Source organism: Globicephala melas, chromosome 19 (genome assembly GCF_963455315.2).
Source record: "Globicephala melas chromosome 19, mGloMel1.2, whole genome shotgun sequence".
In the NCBI taxonomy this organism is placed as follows: Eukaryota; Metazoa; Chordata; class Mammalia; order Artiodactyla; family Delphinidae; genus Globicephala; species Globicephala melas.
This window is the reverse complement of record NC_083332.1, coordinates 60733780-60754251: the sequence shown is the minus strand read 5'-3', so window position 1 is coordinate 60754251 and position 20472 is coordinate 60733780. Positions and strand designations below refer to the sequence as shown.

Here is a 20472-nt window from a genome sequence, read left to right as displayed (position 1 = left end):
TGGGCGGGGCCAAGCCCTAGACCGCGAGGTCGCCTATGCATTCGGGGCGTGGCTTGACAGTAGGGAGAGGTGTGGCTCGAATCCCAGGGGCGTGTCTTGTTTTCCTGGGGCAGGGGCTCGGATCCTCCGGGGGGCGGGGCTAGACTCACTAGGGGGCGGGGCTAGACTATCACCGGGGCGGGGATAGGCTCTCTTGCGGGGTGGGGCGGGGCTCGGCTCTCTGGCGGCGCGTGCGCACCGGCGGCGGCGGCGGCGGCGGCGCGGCGGCCGTCAGTCGCCGGCATGGCGGTGTGCGCTCGCCTCTGCGGCGTGGGCCCGTCGCGGGGATGCCGGCGCCGCCAGCAGCGCCGGGGCCCGGCCGAGGCGGCAGCGGCCGACAGCGAGCCGGACACGGACCCCGAGGAAGAGCGCATCGAGGCGGGCGCGGCGGCGCTGGCCGGGGCGGGGGACGGCCGGAGCGCGGGCCCCTCGTCGCCCCCGCGCTGCTCGCTGCTGGAGCTGCCGCCCGAGCTGCTTGTGGAGATCTTCGCTTCGCTGCCCGGCACCGACCTGCCCAGCCTGGCCCAGGTCTGCACCAAGTTCCGGCGCATCCTGCACACCGACACCATCTGGAGGCGGCGCTGCCGCGAGGGTGAGTGCGTCGGGGCGGGGCCTGGTTGAGGGGGCTTGGCCGGGGGAAGCTCTGGGCGGGGTCACCACGGGCTCTGGAAGGGCACCTACCTCGGAACGATGCTCCAGGAGGGTCCCGGCCGCCGGGGCGTGCTGTGACCCCGGGGGGCCCTGCCACAGACCCGGGACCGCGGGTTCCGGGCGCGGTGGAGTTCCGGGTGGGCGGCGGACCGGGTTCTGCCTGCGTGGGGTGATCAGAGAGGGGTGAGGGGTCCCCCAGCTGCGGGGGCCAGGACGCCGAGGGCAGTGACGCGAGCTGGGGCTGAGTTTAGGCCGGGGAGCAAGCTGACGTCTGTCCTTGGTCCCCAGTCCTTGGGGGCGGAGCTGACGGGAACGATGAGGGTGAACTTGAATAGTTAGGGGAGCCCGAGGGTTTGGAGTGTCTCCTGAGGGCGAGGACCTGGTCTGTGGAGCGGTGGGTGGAGCCGGGCAGTGCTGCAGGGGGCTGATGCCTCCCCTCAGGGATGGTGGTGGCCGAAGTGAGGATAGTGAGTAGTTTTGTAACAAATCTCAGGAAGAAAGCTTTACCTAATCCATAGTTCAAGTCTCTCTGTTCATTTGAACGTTGATAGATCTCGGATGTTCAGTAAGCTCTCATGTTTTGGTAAAAACAATAGGTAAGAAAAAAAATCAAACAGCGAAGGACAACAAAGGGAAGAAAGTAAAATATCTTCCGGGACCCCTGCAATCAAAGATAAGCCATTCTTAAAATTTTGGAAAAATTTAGTATAAAAAAAGCTTCATAGTGTTCCACTGTCTATGTATGCCACAGACTAGTCCCTTACTGATAGACGTTTAAGTTTGCAGTTTTTTCTTTTTGTAAACAGTGCTGTCAAGAGTGCCTTTGTGCCTTTTATAGGAGTTCATGGGACTTACATGGGACTTGCATGTACCTTTTAGAACTTCGGAGATTATCTTCTTGGAGTGTACTTCCCAAAGTGGGGTTGTGGGCAGTGGGGTGTGCACGCTGATAACACCTTAGATACTTACTGCCCAGCTGTTGGTATTTGCACCCCCAGGAAGACTGCATGAGAAGGCCGCTTTCCAGATATCCTTCCCAGCAGGGGATCAGTCAGTCATCTTCTTTCTGCCATAAGGCTCAGTGGTCAAGACTGATTTGTAATCTGTTTATCTGCTCTGAGATCCTGGAGATGCTGCTTCACCTTCCCAAGTGTTATTGGCAAGTGCTGCTCCCATAGGGTGACTTTGAGGGTTAAATGGGATGATGCAGATGAAGCCCTCACCCCCTAAATGGTTATGATGCTTCTTGGCCATTTTAATTTCACCTCTTGTGAATTCCATGTTTGTGTTTTGTTTTGGGTTTTTTGGTCTCATTTTTTCTTAGGGAGTTTATTTTGTCTTACAAATTAGTAAGAGCTTGTTGAATATTAGCAGTGTTTTTTTTTTTTTTTCTGTTGAGGTAAGTTCCCTCTATCCCCACTTACTGGAGAGTTTTTATCATAAATGGGTGTTGAATTTTGTCAAAAGATTTTGCTGCATCTATTGAGATGATCATACGGGTTTTTTGTTTGTTTGTTTTTTAATTTATTTATTTTGTTTATTTATTTTGGGCTGCTTTGGGTCTTTGGTGCTGTGTGCGGTCTTTCTCTAGTTGCGGTGAGCGGGGGCTACCCTTCATTGCGATGCGTGGGCTTCTCATTGCGGTGGCTTCTCTTGTTGCGGAGCACGGGCTCTACGGCGCGCGGGCTCAGTAGTTGTGGCTTGCGGGCTCTAGAGCACAGGCTCAGTAGTTGTGGTGCACGGGCTTAGTTGCTCCGCGGCACGTGGGATCTTCCTGGACCAGGGCTCGAGCCTATGTCCTTTGCATTGGCAGGCGGAGTCTTAACTACTGCGCCACCCGGGAAGCCCGATCATATGGTTTTTATTTTTCAATTTGTTAATGTGGTGTATCACATTGATTGATTTGCATATATTGAAGAATTCTTGCATCTCTGGGATAAATCCCACTTGATCATGGTGTATGATCCTTTTAATGTGTTGTTGGATTCTGTTTGCTAGTATTTTGTTGAGGATTTTTTGCATCTGTACTCATCAGTATATTGGTCTGTAATTTTGTTTTTTGTAGTATCTTTGTCTGGTTTTGGCATCAGGTGGCTTCGTAGAATGAGTGTGGGAGCGTTCCTTCCTCTGCAATTTTTTGGAAGAGTTTGAGAAGGATGGGTGTTAGCTCGTCTCTAAATATTTGATAGAATTCACCTGTGAAGCCATCTGGTCCTGGACTTTTGTTTGTTGGAAGATTTTTAATCACAGTTTCAATTTCATTACTTGTGATTTGTCTCTTCATATTTTCTATTTCTTCCTGGTTCAGTCTTGGAAGGTCATACCTTTCTAAGAATTTGTCCATTTCTTCCAGGTTGTCCATTTTATTGGCAAAGAGTTGCCTGTAGTAGTCTCTTAGGATGCTTTGTATTTCTGTGGTGTCCATTGTAACTTCTCCTTTTTCATTTCTAATTTTATTGATTTGAGTTCTCTCCCTCTTTTTCTTAATGACTCTGACTGAAGGTTTGTCAATTTTGTTTATCTTCTTAAAGAACCAGCTTTTAGTTTTATTGACCTTTGCTATTGCTTTCTTTGTTTCTATTTCATTTATTTCTGCTCTGATCTTTATGATTTCTTTCCTTCTACTAACTTTGGGTTTTGTTTGTTCTTCTTTCTCTAGTTCCTTTAGGTGTGAGGTTAGATTGTTTATTTGAGATTTTTCTTGTTTCTTGAGGTAAGATTGTATTGCTATAAACTTTCCTCTTAGAACTGCTTTTGCTGTATCCCATAGGTTTTGGATCATCGTGCTTTCATTGTCATTTGTCTCGAGGTATTTTTTGATTTCCTCTTTGATTTCTTCAGTGATCTCTTGGTTATCTAGTAATGTATTGTTTAGCCTCCATGTGTTTGTGTTTTTTACATTTTTTTCCCTGTCATTTATTTCTAATCTCATAGCATTGTGGTCAGAAAAGATGCTCGATATGATTTAAATTTCTTAAATTCACTGAGGCTTGATTTGTGACCCAAGATGTGATCTATCCTGGAGAATGTTCCATGTGCACTTGAGAAGAAAGTGTAATCTGCTGTTTTCGGATAGAATGTGCTATAAATATCAATTAAATCTGTCTGGCCTATTGTGTCATTTAAAGCTTGTGCTTCCTAATTAATTTTCTGTCTGTTTTTGTTTTTGTTTTTGCGGTACGCGGGCCTCTCACAGTTGTGGCCTCTCCCGTTGCGGAGCACAGGCTCCGGACGCGCAGGCTCAGCGGCCATGGCTCACGGGCCCAGCCGCTCCGCGGCATGTGGGATCCTCCCGGACCGGGGCACGAACCCGTGTCCCCTGCATCGGCAGGCGGACTCTCAACCACTGCGCCACCAGGGAAGCCCTAATTTTCTGTCTGGATGATCTGTCCATTGGTGTAAGTGAGGTGTTAAAGTCCCCCACTATTATTGTATTCCTGTCGATTTCCTCTTTTTCAGCTGTTAGCATTTGCCTTATGTATTGAGGTGCTCCTTTGTTGGGTGCATATATATTTATAATTGTTATATCTTCTTCTTGGATTGATCCCTTGATCATTATGTAGTGTCCTTCCTTGTCTCTTGTAACTTTCTTTATTTTAAAGTCTATTTTATTTTATATGAGTATTGCTACTCTAGTTTTCTTTTGATTTCCATTTGCTTGGAATATCTTTTTCCATCCCCTCACTTTCAGTCTGTATGTGTCCCTAGGTCTGAAGTGAGTCTCTTGTAGGTAGCATATATATGGGTCTTGTTTTTGTATCCATTCAGTGAGCCTGTGTCTTTTGGTTGGAGCATTTAATCCATTCGCATTTAAGGTAATTATCGATATGTATGTTACTATTACCATTTTCTTAATTTTTTTTTTTTTTTGCGGTACGCGGGCCTCTCACTGTTGTGACCTCTCCTGTTGCAGCACAGGCTCAGACCGGGGCACGAACCCGTGTCCCCTGCCTTGGCAGGCGGACTCTCTACCACTGCGCCACCAGGGAAACCCTTGGGTTTGTTTTTGTAGGTCCTTTTCTTCTCTCTCTCTTTTTTTTACATTAAAAAAATTTTATTTATTTATTTATTTATTTATTTTTGGCTGCATTGGGTCTTTGTTGCTGGGTGCGGGCTTTCTCTAGTTGTGGTGTGTGGGCTTCTCAATGTGGTGGCTTCTGTTGTTGCAGAGCATGGGCTCTAGGCACACGAGCTTCAGTAATTGTAGCATGTGGGCTTAGTAGTTGTGGCTCACGGGCTCTAGAGCGCAGGCTCAGTAGTTGTGGTGCATGGGCTTAGCTGCTCCACGGCATGTGGGATCTTCCCAGACCAGGGCTCGAACCCGTGTCCCCTGCATTGGCAGGTGGATTCTTAACCACTGCGCCACCAGGGAAGTCACTTTTCTTCTCTTGTTTCCCACTTAGAGAAGTTCCTTTAGCATTTGTTGTAGAGCTGGTTTGGTGGTGCTGAATTCTTTTAGCTTTTGCTTGTCTGTAAAGCTTGCTGGGTAGAGTAATCTTGGTTGTAGTTTCTTCTGTTTCATCACTTTTAATATATCGTGCCACTCCCTTCTGGCTTGTAGAGCTTCTGCTGAGAAAGCAGCTGTTCACCTTATGGGAGTTCCCTTGTATGTTATTTGTTGTTTTTCCCTCGTTGCTTTTAATAATTTTTCTTTGTTTTTAATTTTTGTCAATTTGATTACTATGTGTCTTGGTGTGTTTCTCCTTGGATTTATCCTGCCTGGAACTGTCTGTGCTTCCTGCACTTGGGTGGCTGTTTCCTTTCCCATGTTAGGGAAGTTTTCGACTGTAATCTCTTCAAATATTTTCTCAGGTCTTTTCTCTGTCTGTACTCCTTTTGGGACTGAATAATGCGAATGTTGGTGCGTTTAATGTTGTCCCAGAGGTCTCTTAGACTGTCTTCATTTCTTTTCATTCTCTTTTCTTTGAATATTAGCAGTATTAACCTTTTGTCATCTATTTGGCAAGTGAGTTTCTTTTGACATTTTAAAATAGAGGCAAAGAGAGTTCCACCTTTTCATTTGCTTTGTTTTGTATTTTGTACACCTGTGAGACCCAGGTTCATCACAGATGTTCCTTTGTGCTCTGTGGAGTTTCTCCATCAGTCAGCCAAACCTGTGTGGTGGTCTCCGGGTGTTGTCTCTGGGGAAACTGTAAGGTATGTAGCAAGAGAGAGTAACGGAAGACTTCTGTATAATCAGAAAACTCAAAGGTATGCCACATAGTAAAATTAACTGGAGGTACAGCTCAGGGCAAATTCTTAGAATTGCTAGTGGAAGCATAAAAAGTCCTCACGAAGATGTGGAAAGACTTTGGGGGGCAGACAGGGAAGGACTCTTCAGTCCTTCTTTGCCTCCTTCTGTGCTTCTCAGTTCAGCTTTTCTGGGACAGCAGACACTGTGATGGTAGGATCAAGGTCTCTTCTTCACCCAGGTGGCTTAGCAGCTAGGAGAATTTTCACTTTGAGAAATTAAGAAAATGAAAAACAGACATGGTAAAACAGGCATATTCCTAGTCATCCCCAGTAAATAACAGTTAAGTCTTCTGTCATATTTGCTTTTGAATTCTCTACCTTTTTTTGAAAGAAAACCTCTCAGGCAGCATTTAAGTCCCTCCTGATCACCCCTGTCCTTCCCACTCCCAAGAAGCAACCACTATTGTGGGTTGAGTTTACTTGTATATACATACTCCTGTAACATCCCCAATGTGTAACATTGTTTTACGGTACTTTAATTTTAAGAAATATATCATACCATAAGTATTGTGCATCTGCCTTTTCCCCCTGTCAACTTGTGTTTTTAAATTCTGTCCATGTTAATATATTTAAGTCTGGTTCAGTCTTCTTGAACACTATGTGGTGGTTCATAATTTGAAGAGGCCACATGTGTTCTTTGCTCATTTTAATTTTTTTCATACAGTGTACACAGTGTTACAGCAAAGAAGCTCTTACGTGTCTTCAGACGCAGATAAATTTGTAAATTTCTCTAAGGAATATATCCAGAAGTGGTGTTGCCGGGGTAGTGGGCTGTGAGATTTGCAGTTTTACTAGATACTGACCAGTTATTTTTTTGGAGTGATTCTTCACTCCAAATATAACATAGTTGTATTTTCCTCTTTGCACACCTGTCACGAGGGTGTGCACAGGCAAGTCACCGAAAGTGACAGGAATGCTCTGTGTTTGTTTACACAGTAGCTGTCTTTGTGGTCTGGGTTCTTTAAGTTATCTCATTTAATCCAGTGTCCTCTGAATTCTTTCTAGTTTGAATGATTCATTTCTAAAAATCTGTGTCAATCTGGGTGAGAAACAGCATCTCATATTAATTTGCAGACGGCTGATAACTCATGAAGATGCACATTTAAGAAATAAAATTATAGGCGATTTGGATTTCTCTTATTCGCGTATCCTTAATCTTTGCCCTTTTTCTCTATCGTTATTTTTTCTTATTGATTTGCGGGTTTTATTTATTTAACCTGGGTCGATTTCTGTTTAATATACGCAAAACATTTTCTCATAGTCAATAACCCTTTGCTTTTTAACTTCATTTACAGTGACTTTTGCAAAAGTTACTGCATTAGTCAAAGTGACTTCTGCAAAAGCTACAGCGTTAATCAAAGCTACGCACTTTTAACTTCGGGTTTAAGTAATCATTGTTGTCCCGAGGTTATGAAGGTCTTCAGTTTCACTAGTTCATTCTGGTAGCTTTCATTTCCAGCTCATCTGGGTCCAACATTGGATGGTTGGCAGTTCCGTGCGTAATTCATAGGCATCTCGTAGGGTTAGTCTAATTATGACTGGAATATGTATAAGAATAGTCGCATGTGAGACAAGTCTGATCTTATTTCCCTGAGCCCCAGACTTCTTCCATCCTGAACTAGACATTTGGTTATGGTGGGTGTTAAGGCCAAAGTCATGTCCACAGAGGCAAAAACCAGTGCCCTCAGCCTTGGTGAGCAGGAGCTGGGTGGTCCTAGCCCAGCAGGCTTCCTGGCCCAGAAGCTCCAGGTCCGGCCCTGACACGGCACGATGGTGCTTCCATTTGTTAGTGTCTTAGGAAGGTGAGTGAGACGTTAGTGAGTCTGCACGTTTACTACTCAGTGTTTACACGTTTGCTTTCTGTATTTTGATAATTGGGTTTCCCAGAGGAGAAGACAAGCCACAGAAAGGGGCACAGGGAGGAGGGTGCCACGCACCTGTGTTTTATTGTTTCAGAGCGTTTGGGGCTGTGATGGACTTCCAGGGCATGGGCAGGGCGAGCATGTCAGTGGCTCTTCATAAAATGAGAGGATGACTCAGGGGCGGGGGGGCGTAGGGACGCTACAAACTTAAAATGAGAAGGCTTTATAGCGCTTGATGAGAATCTCACAATTTTCAGTGTCCTAGCAATAATAAGTCAACAATAATAATCAGTTGTTTTTATAGAATTTGGTCTTTTGAGCCTCCTGCCTGTTGGAGCTATTTGATTAACTATTTTCAGGTGGTATTTCTGGGGGCGGGTGAAAGAAAGTTGCTACTGAGAAGCCCAATCTGTGTTCCTGTTTTGGGGGCAGATACACCAAGTAGGCGCTATTCCCCCTCCTACAGGAAACCAAACCAGAGCGACCCCAGCCGGCAGCGTGGGCGCGGCGTCGGGAGCCCAGCAATGTTTTGCTGCATCCCTCCTTTGGCTTCAGGCCTCCTGCAGTTACTGGCATGTGGGGCTATAAATAAGCCATCGTTTCTCAGAGCATAGCATAGCAGCCGAGTTCGTTCTTTGTCTTTGACCGAGAGGAGGCTTTTTTTGGTTAACATTTCACTGTTTAGTTGGTGAATTTTTAAATGCTGGCCGGTCTACCTGAGGCTAAGGTGTTTAGAAAATTCAGACCATGGTTCTAAATCAGAACATTCAAATAATAACAAAAGAAGCATTTAAAAGCAAAGGAAATGCAAAGGAAGTGCTCCCACGTGTGTTTTCCCTTCTACACCAAACTCTTAAATATTGAGACATAGAGTGAGGTTTTGAATTTATAATATATATTTGTCCATTTCTCCCCTTGATGGTAAGTGTTTTAATGACACCTGGAATAATATTTGTATAATATTTTGATCACTTGTGAGTCTAAAGTGGGCTTCAATTCCATCATAATTAGAAATACCCTTTTCCCAAAATGTATGAGCTTTATGACAGAAATGGGAAGTTAAAAACCGATATTTAATTTTGTATTTGCATGCAGAAGAAAACGCTTTCTATTCTGTTTGATGTGCTGATGTGAAATGTGAGAAATGCGGCTTTTGTTAACCATGGCTGAAATTGGAAGGGTCGTCTTGGGAAGAGGTGAAATGGGCAAGTCGTAGGCTTTGAAGTCGGCTTTGGGCATATTTTATGATTCTTGTTGAGCCTTCCTGTTTTGGGGCTGGGGTGGGCGGTGTTGAGGTAGGAGAAGCATACCTGCCTCAGCCGTGAGAAGAGGAAAGCAGGCCCCCTCCTGGACGTACAGCAGGATCTCAGAATCGTAGGGGGACATTTATCCTTTTCTTCTCCTGGACGTACAGCAGGATCTCAGAATCGTAGGGCGACATTTATCCTTTTCTTCTCCTGGACGTACAGCAGGATCTCAGAATCGTAGGGGGACATTTATCCTTTTCTTCCGCTTTGCTCTTGTCAGGACTACAGTCTCTGTATTTTTGGAAGTCCAATCTCATGTGCTGCTTCACAGAGAAACCTCATCCGTGCAGTTAGCGAAGTAGGAGAGGGTAAAGGAAAACGGTGCCTCTTGAGGGACATTGCTAACCTTACAAAAGCGAGCTGGAAAATGGACCTGGCCCCCAGAAAGCACCGAGTGAAGATTTCCCCTTGGCCTTGCTTAATTGGGCAGATATGGTTGCCTTGCCAGGAAGAACTGATGGGCCATTTTCACTGTTTCGCTGTGTTTACAAAGTGATTACATAATGCATTTGGTTTGTCTTTCTGGCTGGAAAGAGTGTGCAAATACAAGGGCATCTTTGGGACTTTGGAGGAACAGGTGTCCTGTGAGAAAGCCAGGACCGGTCAGGAGGCGGCCTGGGCTCTAACTCGTGAGTCAGCATCCTTTGCCAGTGACACCCTCACTGTCTGCCCAGTGGTGATGGACAGGGGAGGAAACCCAGAGTAGCCAAGCCTGTATGAGGAGTATTAGTGGGGAGTCGGGAAGTGTCTGAAATCTGAGAAGGGGTCCGGGGCGAGGTGATGGCAGAGTCAGACTCTGCTTACCTCCTGGTCTCACGAGTGGCTGGCGAGACCGAGCAGGTGTGTGTGCACTAGGAAGAAGTGTCCGGGCATGACAGGTGGGCTTCCACTGGAGTGGGGCTCCCTTGGCCAGGGATACCTGTCGTGGAGCTGGACAGGGTCAGCGTCCTCTGGCTGGCAGGGCGAGGCTTCTCGAGGCTGCTGTTGGCACCAAGACTGTTCATCTTTGTAGGGGTGGAGCTGGTTGGGAAGAAGTCGCGTGGAGTATGTAGGTGCTGTCAGCTGTTCTTGGGAACTATTGGTTAGCATCCCGAATATTCTAGGTGTTGAATAGGAGATGCCTATGGGCTGTATCCAGGTTTTGGTTTTTACATTCTTCCCATCCTAAGATGAGCTGGCTGCACAGTGTTTTTCCAGATCTGCTACATTATCAAAAAAAAAAAAAAAAAGGCATTTCATGCAGTTATAGTAATAGCTAAGGAAAGCAGCGAGCTAGGGGACACACAGGGGTTTGGAAGCGGCACTGTGCTGTCACAGGGGTGTCCTCGGAACAGTTGTGTCAGGAAGCCTGGGGGCCAGTTGCCTGACACCCTTGAGCCTGGCAGAGCCCCCTCCCCACCAGCTCCCTCCCCTGCCTCTGCCTCCTTTATCAGCCTCAGAAGTAAAGGTTTTATTTATTTATTTATTTTTTCGGCTGCGTTGGGTCTTAGTTGCGACACGCAGGATCTTTCACTTTGGCGCTGGCTCTTCCTTGCGGCGTGAGGGCTTCTCTCTAGTTGTGGCGTGCAAGTTTTCTCTCTCTAGTTGTGGTGTGCAGGCTCCAGGGCGCGTGGGCTCTCTAGTTTGTGGCCTGTGGGCTCTCTCATCCAGGTGCGCGAGCTCAGTTGTTGTGGTGCGTGGGCTTAGTTGTCCCGTGACATGTGGGATCTTAGTTCCCCCACCAGGGATCAAACCCGAGTCCCCTGCATTGGAAGGCGTATTCTTTACCGCTGGACCACCAGGGAAGTCTCTCGGAAGTAAAGTTTTAACCATATTTTATTAAGGGATATAATTATTCCCTAACTTAGTGCAAACAAAAATGCGCTAAATTTGCAATCAATACTGCCTTTTGGTTTTATTTGGAAAACGGTGTGAGTTTACAGCAGGTGGGAAACAAGCCCGCAGCGCTCCTCCACTCTTCCTTCTCCCACTCTCTCCTGCCTGCCGGAGGCCACAGCTGGGTTCCAGCTGGGTTCCCCCATCCTTTCCTGCCACCTCTGACTTACCTGGTGGTGCAGTGGCCTCCTCACGGGACCCCCCACCTGCATCTCCAGGTGTGTCTCCGCTGGCTCCACCCACAGGTTACCCAGTCCAGGCTGCTTTTCTACCTGAGACTCTTCAGTGCTTCTGCGTTTCCTGTGGACTCCCGGCTCTGGCAGGACCAGGAGACCACCCCCTTTCCAGCCTTATCTTGTGTGCCCACCAGCTTGCTTCAGACACTGTCTTAGTGCTGTGCCCTTCCAACGTGGCAGGGACCCTTATAAGTGGCATTTATGGGGAGCATGGGGCTAAGTTCCCTCTAATTGCAGGTACCAAGGCAGGTGCAGTGCATAGAATTATGATGTTAACTTTGTCATGTTCCATTCCGATGCAGAAAGCGTGCACATCTCAGCCACGGCTGGCACAGATACTGCCTCTGTTAATCTCCGTTAATCTCTTCGAGGGAAGGAACCTCAGGAAGCAGCATGTATTCCTTAGGTACTCCTAAGGAACAAGAGAGTGGAAAAGAGGGAGAGAGAAAACTCTTCTCACCCATTCCCACCCGCAGAGACTGAATAGACTTCCTGCACATTCAGACACATGCTCTGGGTGCAGGGGTTTTCGGTAACGACCGTCACACAGTACTGACCTCACTGGACAGGAAGTGCGCCCCTGGCAGTCAGGTCACCAGAGGATGGAGCTTCAGTGTCGACTTGGCCCAGATTCCTGGGCTCTTTTTCCGTCTTGGCAAAACATTTGTTCAATAGCTTTCTGGAAATTTTCTGATTGGAGTATTTGAAGTGGCAACTTAATTTTTTTATTGTGGTAACATATACACAAAATAAGATTTACCACTTTAACCATTTTTAAGCTACAGTTTAGTGATATTAAGTATGTTCACATTGTTGTGCAGCCGTCACCCCCATCATCTCCAGAACCTTTCCGTCTTATCCAGCTGACACTGAGTCCCCATTAAACACTGACTCCCCGTTTTCCCTTTCTCAGCCCCTGCACTCACCATTCTACTTTCTGTCTCTGTGAAATGTGGCTATTCTATAGGGACGTCATATAAGTGGAGTCATACAATGTTGTCCTTTTGTGACTGCTTATCTCACTCAGCAAAACGTCCTCAAGATTCAGCCAGGCTATAGCAGGTGTCAGACTCTCCTTACTTTTTTTTGTTTGTTTGTTTTTTGGTGGTTTTTTTTTGCGGTACGCGGGCCTCTCACTGTTGTGGCCTCTCCCGTTGCGGAGCACAGGCTCCGGACATGCAGGCTCAGCAGCCATGGCTCACGGGCCCAGCCGCTCCGCAGCATGTGGGATCCTCCCGGACCGGGGCACAAACCCGTGTCCCCTGCATCGGCAGGCGGACTCTCAACCACTGCGCCAGGGAAGCCCTCTCCTTCCTTTTTAAGTCTGGATAATATTCCATCGTGTGGATGGACCCTGTTCTGCTTGCCCATCAACCATCGGTGGGCGCTTGGGTTGCTTCCCCTTCTTGGCTATCGTGAGTAGTGCTGCTGTAAACATGGGTGTACAAACATCTCTGAGTGTCTGCTTTCATCTCTTTTGGGTACGTACCCAGAAATAGGATATAGCTGTATCATATGGTAATTCCATGGTTAATTTAAATTTCCTCAAGTCCAGCTGACCCACTTTTCTCCCCCTTCCCAGCTTTCTTTTTACTTGCTGCCATTTTTGGAGTAGACACTTTGAAAACAGACTTTCACAAGCTACTTTATGTCATAGATTAGCAAGGAAAGTATTTGAATCGGCAGCCTGCAACCCAAATTTGGCACTTAGAAAGCAGCTGTGGGCAGCACGGTTTGCTGTGCTAACTTTAACCATCTTGGGTAGGACGGCGTTAATGCTGGTCTTGGGTAGGATGGCGTTAACACTGGTGAGTTTTTCTAGGGGGAAGGATCCGTGGTTCTGCATGTACACTGGCCTTAATGCTATTTTAAGGGCACTTTCCCTGATGACTTATGGGAAGGTTTATGGAACAGTCAGAGTATGTGGAATTGTTCTGAGCCACTGTTTAAAAAAAAAAGATTTTTCCATCATGTGAAAAATACTGAACATTTCTTGAAGGAGCAGTTGGGTCAGAATGACATTGTTCCGCTTCGGTGAATTTATTATCTTCTGGGAACATTAAGAAAAACCCACTAAGCATTGCTGTATTTATGAGCACTGCATCATGTTTTTGCTGTTCTTCTGATTGCTAGTGGCGTTCCTGTGGATGGTTTGTCTGCTTGTGCAGGGTCATCTCTTGTGTGATATTATCAGCACCTTTTCTTGACACGATGTGCAGAGATTCTTGACAATTTGGTCATCCTGGCTAAAACCCTTAGAATCGCTTGGAAGTCTGAGCGGGTGCTGGGACGTGGTGCGTTGTCTCTAGCAGGTCGGAGGATCGCTGGGCTCAGATGCGAAAGTCACCCACTGGGTCGGCAGATGCTGTGGGGCAACACTGCTGCTTCAGTGTGCTGCAGGCCGCCGGGGCACACTCGGACGCGCCTTGGGTCTGTGCCCTGCATCTCACCGGCAGAGTGTCCACGTGTATCACAAAAGCGCGCAGTTCAGAGAAGACTACCCCGCGCCTCACCTGTACCCCGGCTCCCAAACTGTCTCGTCAACAAGGCAGCAAGAGGTGCATCTCATCTATCCCGTGCGCTGGTCACTGCTGGAACCGGGAGAGGACCTGTCCTTTAGCATGACATAGGAAACAAACCGAGGCACCAGTCTTGTGCGGTGACGGTTTTGGAGTGCCTGGTTGGTGCGAGGGAAGGACACTGTTTATGGAGAGCACACGAGGTGGTGACAGCCACTGTGGTCGTCAGGAGGGCCACCTGGCTGTGGTGGACATCCCAGAGCAGACGGGGAATCATGAAGACAGCTCGTTGTGGAGCAGAGCTCTTCTCAAGAGCACAGGTAGACCAGCTGCAGCTTGGTCGCCAACAAGGGCGGGAGTGGCCCTTCCAGCTGGTCCCTGGCATGGTCTGCAAGGATTTTGACAAACCAGGGCCTCTCAGTTGCTGGTGACTCATGTGACATGCAGGTGTCACCCCGTCCAAGGTCACAAACAAGCACATTTTGTTATCTAGTTCCTGACACGTTCTTGTAGCTTGCATAACACTCCAGAGTGGAGTCCACATTCTTCCTGGCAGGAGGATAAAACGTGTGTTTTTGTCTGGTGACGAGCAAGGCCATGGTCTGCTCATCGGCAGTGGAACAGGGGAAGCAGCACCGTCGGGCAGGCCCATCTCAGGGAGGTTTGCCAGGTGCTAACCGCCTTGCCCCAACTGGTTTCTCCACCGTCTGCATCTTGAGCTTGGCTTGGATATGGTCAAAATCCTCGCAGAAGCGTTGGGTTAGTGTCATCATCCATTCCACTGAAAAGACCAGGCCTTGGGGCCGGGGTGGGGTCTGTGATGTGATGAGGTGGACAGCCTTTTGCTGGCCAGACTGCCGTCCCCCTTCTGGAAGGACTGCTGAGTCACCAACCTCTCCACGCCTGGGTTTCTCTCCCGGAGGTGGGGCAGAGCGCTGGCCGTGGAGGTGGGTGTCAGGGATTTGCTTCAAGGCCGTCCTGGGCAGCCCCAGCTGTGTCTTCGTTTCACAGAATCAGGAGCGGGTTAGGGGGGCCTTCGTGGAACCCTGACACCAGTGATGGTCTCATTTCCATGGGAACTCGCATCGTCTCCAGACTCTGAGTTTCTGCCACACCGTGGTCATAAACCAGGGTGTCTGGTTGTGAGTTTGAGCGATTAGGTTTCTAGAGCTTATCAGAATAGACATGGCAGGTTGCTATTTCATGCGGAGTGGAGTTGCCTAAAAATAGAGTAGTGGCTTCATTGGTGAGTGAGGGTGTTGACTGTGGAGAAGGGCCATGAAACCTCCACAGTGAAAGAAGGGTCAGGCGGAGAAGACAAGGCCAAGGCTGAGGCGTGCCTGCTCCACCCCCACCCGCACGTCTGTCTATTAATATTTCTGCTGCTTTATGACTTCTTGACTGTAATTTCCAGCAAACGTTTCTTGTTGCAGAGTACGGCGTTTGTGAAAACTTGCGGAAGCTGGAGATCACGGGCGTGTCTTGTCGAGACGTCTACGCGAAGTGTAAGTTAATCTGTCACCATCTTCTGTTAACTTGTTCCAGAAGCAGGTGCTCAGAGACATCAGCCACGGAAAATAAAAGTCCATGGCCCTCAGCCCACAGGTGTGTTCTCAGATACGCTTTAAGTTCAGTTTTGACGTTGTAGAGACAGCGCTGGTAGTAACAGCACTGACAAGGTCGGGGGCTCTCGTCTCCCCTTCTGAGTGAATCATGACCCTGATTTTGCAGCGCAGGTGGATGAAGGTGTCTTTCCTCTGGGGAACGTGGCTGCCCTGGAAACAACTCTGGTGTGCTTGGAGGTGCCCGTCTCTCTAGATCCCAGGCCCGCAGCCTGGTTGGAGACGTGGACACCAGGAGCAACTGTGACATGCAGCCGTGACAGCTGCCAGGGCTCCTCCCCGCCACCCTGACCGCACCAGCCCCGGCCCTTCCTTGGCTTGTTTCCTGCAGGCACGTTGAGTCTCCCAGCGCCCCCATTTCTTGTCCCCGCCCCTTTGCTTTCCAGAGTCGCCAGCAATGCTCCGTGATGCCTAGAGCCCCCGACCCCAAGCACCTCTCTGCTGGCCCTTCCTCAGGGCCCTTTGCGTGAGGCTGTGAGGGTGTCCGTTGGCACTGACATCACCCAGGGGCAGTGGGCACACCGTCCCGCGGGGAGCAGCCCGCCTGTCCCTGCCCGGCGGGGTGTGGCGTGTGTTGTTAACACTCGGGGCTGGGTAGTAAAGGACGGGGAAAGAAGGATCACGATGGCCCGCTCCTCTTTGGCCTGAGGTTGACCTGTTGACCTCTCTGAAAAGGACCTTAAGTGTTCATCTTAAAACCAGCTTGGTAGATTCTGGCTTACACATTCTTTATTTTTTTTGTGGTATGCGGGCCTCTCACTGTTGCGGCCTCTCCCGTTGCGGAGCACAGGCTCCAGACGCGCAGACTCAGCGGCCATGGCTCACGGGCCCAGCCGCTCCGCGGCATGTGGGATCTTCCCGGACCGGGGCAAGAACCCGTGTCCCCTGCATCGGCAGGCGGACTCCCAACCACTGCGCCACCAGGGAAGCCCTGGCTTACACATTCTTTTGAACTCTGCACCAGTTCTGCCCTGAACACCTAGACCAGATGATGCTTCTTACTTAAACACCGAGAGGCTGGGGACTGGGCTCCTGCTCGGAAAAACCTGTGATTCAGGATGGAGGGACTTCCCGGGTGCCAGGCTGCTGGGTGGGAGCCAGCGTGCTGGAGGCTTCCTTCCAGTGTCAGGGGCTTGCTCGTTGGTGTCGCTTGCTGTGTTCCCTCTTTTCAGTGGATTTGCTGCTCTCAGAGTCCCCCTGGGAGACGCCTCTCCTCCTGTGTCCCGCATCCCCCGCACAGGTAGAGTGTGGACTTCTGCGGAGCGTCAGCTCTGTGGGGAGACAGCCCAGGGGGGGCGCAGTTGGTCCCTGAATCTGGGCTGATTTCTTCATCCCGTCAGACTTCTCTCCACCTCGAGCCCGTGGCCATTTGGGATGTTGGGTTGGCCAGTGTTCCTGGGTTAGAGTTTGCTCACGAGCGGGGAGATCTCCTGTTGGAGGCTCTAAGTTCTTCGTGGACCTTCCCCGGCCGCCCGGGGCACGTGTGGTTCTCGATGTTGGCGCTTGGCTGTGCCTTCGAGGCTGTTGCCCCTCCCACCTTCTCTGGGAGCCCTGTGTGTCCCAGCCTCACCTCTGCCACCTCCCCGTATCCGCTTGTCCCCACTTGCCGAGGGGCTCGGGCTGCATCCTCAGCCACCCTCAGACGCCATCCCGACCTAGCGCCCCACCCCACCCCCGTGCCGCTGTCCTTGGTCCTGAAGCCCAGGGCAGGGCGTGTCTGCGCAAGGCCTCCCGCGCCTCCTTCCCTGTGCAGCTTCGCATTTTGGTTTCTTCTCTGGCCTCTGCTTCATGTCCCACCCACCCAAGAGCATGCGTGTCTCCAGGGGAAGTGGGTCTTGGGGCCCGAGTGGTCACGTCTCGTGAAAATGTAACTCCTTCCTGTCTTGTGGTCTCAGTGGTGAGAACAGTGCCACTTTGAACCCTGCAGAGCCCGGAGTTCCAGGGCTGGAAAGGTGGTTGTGTCCCCTTCCCTCCCGTCCCGCCCTCCATCCTGGGGTTGCCCCCAGGGCCCCGCTCCACTCTCTGCTTCAGTGTTGCTCCCCAGCGTCCGTGTCTTAAGTCTCCCAGAGCAGAGAATCCAGGAGGCCGCCCTCGCTATGGGCGTCGTGTCCAAGTCAGAGGCACACTCCCCACAGGAGTCCCTGTGAGCGCACAGAAACGAGAGGTTCCTGGCTTTGGGGACGGTCAGCTGTTTCCATGAGGATCTAATATGAGAAGTCCTTATCATCTCACTGCTTTTTGAGTTTGTTAGGCCATTTGATGATATCATCTCAAAGCCACTTGAGTTCTGTCTAAGAGTTGTAAGCCCTCAAAATACTCCTGGAGGGAGGCAGGTGCTCGTACCTGCTAGGTGTTGGGGGCTGAAGCACCCAGAGGAGAACACGTGTGAGAATGAAGGCCCCCACAGAGCTCATCTCAGCTGTGGGCAGAGGGGTTGCCCGGGCCTTGGGGACATCTGTCCTGTGGAGGGGACGTCTGGGCACAGGTGGATGGGCAGGTGAGTAGGAGAGAGGGGGAGGTCCAGGTGGGCCAGGGAGAGGGGACAAGGGCCACGGTGAGGTCACCGTGAGGCAAAGGAGGACGTCTGTAGACTTCTTTGACTGCTGGTTCTTAACCCCTTGAACATGGTTGCCAAATCCAGAGACTGATTCATATTATCTTATTATCAGCACCCCTGAGCGTTTGATCTGCCCCGGCCAAAGCGAGCTTCAGTTTTCATCTTCACAGTGCAGGAACTGTGTTTTTGTGAATTTGCTTTGAAGGCCTTATCCAGGAGAAAATCACTTAGCTTCTGGAATAGGTGGTAGAAGACAGTCGTCCCTAGTTCCTGCTTAGATGGTAGAGTCAGCTACCTCAGTCCAGGGGTGAAGGGGTCTGATTGAGTTAGGAGGCTGGCAAGCACGGTCCTTTGTCAAAAACAAAACACACACGTGCAGCAGGTGAAGGACAATGCCAGGTGTGCAGCGGGGCACAGGGTTCCCTACACAGCCACCCCAAATATCTGTGAGCTGCGACCTCTGCCCTCCCACCTCGGTGAGCCCCGCTGATTGTGGTGGGTGATGGGGAGAGAGCCCGGAGGGGGTCCCGAGCGGGCCGGCCATCATGAGTTCCTGGTGTGGATCACTGACTGACAGGAGCACCTGTCACCACAGTTCCTTCTTGGCCAGACCTGCCTCCTTGGCAACCGCTTGGTTCTGGGGGTCAAGGATGTAGGGAAGCGTGTGATGTCGGTGAGGGACAGGCGTTGAGTCCTGTGAAAATGGTTTCTACAGTCGAGAAGGCAGAACCATCTTCAGCCCTTTCCCTGCTGTGTCTGTTCAGGTATAAACCCTCGTGTGAAGTCGGGCCGTTTCATGAAAATTCTTCCCGATTACGAGCACATGGAATACAGAGATGTTTACACCTGCCGTACGTATCTCCTGCTGGCTTCCGCTTTTGTGGGTGAGCAAGACCGAGAAGCTGCATGGATAGGGCCTCTCACTTACAGCACGAGGCAGCTTCGGCCCTGAGATCGAGCTGACCTCCTTGGCGTTTGCTGGTTTGCACTTCGCTGCAGCGTCCTCCGTGGCTTGGCACAACCAGGGTCACTCTTGAGCGGCGACTCCAGGGCAGCTGCACAGATGGGCTGGGTGTCCGCAGCAGCTTTGGGTTTTTGGGTTGTACCAAGCAAGATCACCATGTTGCTGTGCATTTTAAAATTTATCGCTTCTTGAGGCAGAGTGGAAGCCTCAAAACCTTTCTATTGCAAAATGGAACGTAAGCATTCACATCTGGGCTTTATTAGTCAGTCACGTTTGCACAGCATTTGTCAATTCAAAGTGTACATACACACACACGACAAAAGTGTGTAGAAACAGTTGATTACTTAGGTCCTGATTCCTCCTTCGATTGGCATTACTTGAGCTCTGGAGATTTTCTAAGCCACATTCCATAGGTGATGAATGCTGTCCCTGCCTTTTTTTTTTTTTTTTTTTTTGCGGTACGCGGGCCTCTCACTGCTGTGGCCTCTCCCGTTGCGGAGCACAGGCTCCGGACGCGCAGGCTCAGCGGCCATGGCTCACGGGCCCAGCTGCTCCGTGGCACGTGGGATCTTCCCAGACTGGGGCACGAACCTGTGTCCCCTGCATCGGCAGGCGGACTCTCAACCACTGCGCCACCAGGGAAGCCCGCTGTCCCTGCCTTTTATTGGGTTGAGCCGAGATGCACTGAAAGCTGTTTTTTTTTTCTTTAAGTTATTAATTTTATTTACTTATTTTTGGCTGCGTTGGGTCTTCGTTGCTGCGCGCGGGCTTTCTCTAGTTGCAGCAAGCGGGGGCTACTCTTCATTGCAGTGCGCAGGCTTCTCATTGCGGTGGCTTCTCTTGTTGTGGAGCGTGGGCTCTAGGTGCGCGGCTTCAGTAGTTGCAGCACGTGGGCTCAGTAGTTGCAGCCTGCAGGCTCTAGGGTGCACAGGCTTCAGTTGTTGTGGCTCGTGGGCTTAGTTGCTCTACGGCATGTGGGATCTTCCCGGACCAGGGATCAAACCTGTGTCCCCTGCGTTGGCAGGTAGATTCTTAACCACTGAGCCACCAGGGAAGTCCCGAAAGCTGTTTTTATGTTTCAAGAAGCACAGGGACACCCTTCTGCTCTTTACTCCACCCCTCCGAGTGCTCCTCATGTCGGTGTTGCCACCGTGGGGCAGACCCACTCCTAGGTCTTAGAGGTGCATGGTTTCGGGACTTCCCTGGTAGTCCAGCGGTTAAGACTTCGCCTTCCAATGCAGGGGGCTTGGGTTCAATCCCTGGTCAGAGAGCTAAGATCCCACATGCCTAGTGGCCAAGAAACCCGAAACATAAAGCGGAAGCAATATTGTAACAAAGTTAATAAAGACTTTAAAACTGGTCCACATCAAAAATGATCTTTAAAAAAAAAAAAAAAAAGAAGTGCCCAGTTTCTAACAAAACCTACTCAGAGTAGAGGGAATAGAGTCGTTTGTGGATCTCCTCCTAACCCCCATCAGACTCCAGCCACCTAGCTGCCATGTGCTTGGCTGGCCCCATTTTACTCGGGGTTATCCTGGGGTCCGGACAGCGCTGCCTGGGTGTGGGCAGCATGCTTTGGGGGCGTGT

General features: G+C 49.9%; 1 protein-coding gene across 5 annotated transcripts in view; it reads left to right on the top strand.

Annotated features, from left to right (window-relative positions):
* The first annotated feature begins 282 nt into the window (after positions 1–282).
* FBXO31 (F-box protein 31) overlaps positions 283–20472 on the top strand; it is a 45789-nt gene continuing 25599 nt past the window's right edge. Inside the window, exons 1-3 of one of the 5 annotated variants that reach the window (XM_030849132.2) lie at positions 582–631; positions 15176–15247; positions 18686–18772. In XM_030849132.2, coding sequence (XP_030704992.2) covers positions 18718–18772 — 55 coding nt within the window. In that variant the 5' untranslated portion in view covers positions 582–631; positions 15176–15247; positions 18686–18717. Of the gene's footprint in view, positions 632–14329; positions 14502–15175; positions 15248–18685; positions 18773–20472 lie in introns of those variants that run through there. The other 4 variants (XM_030849137.2, XM_030849133.2, XM_030849138.2 and 1 more) reach the window with 4 other exon arrangements.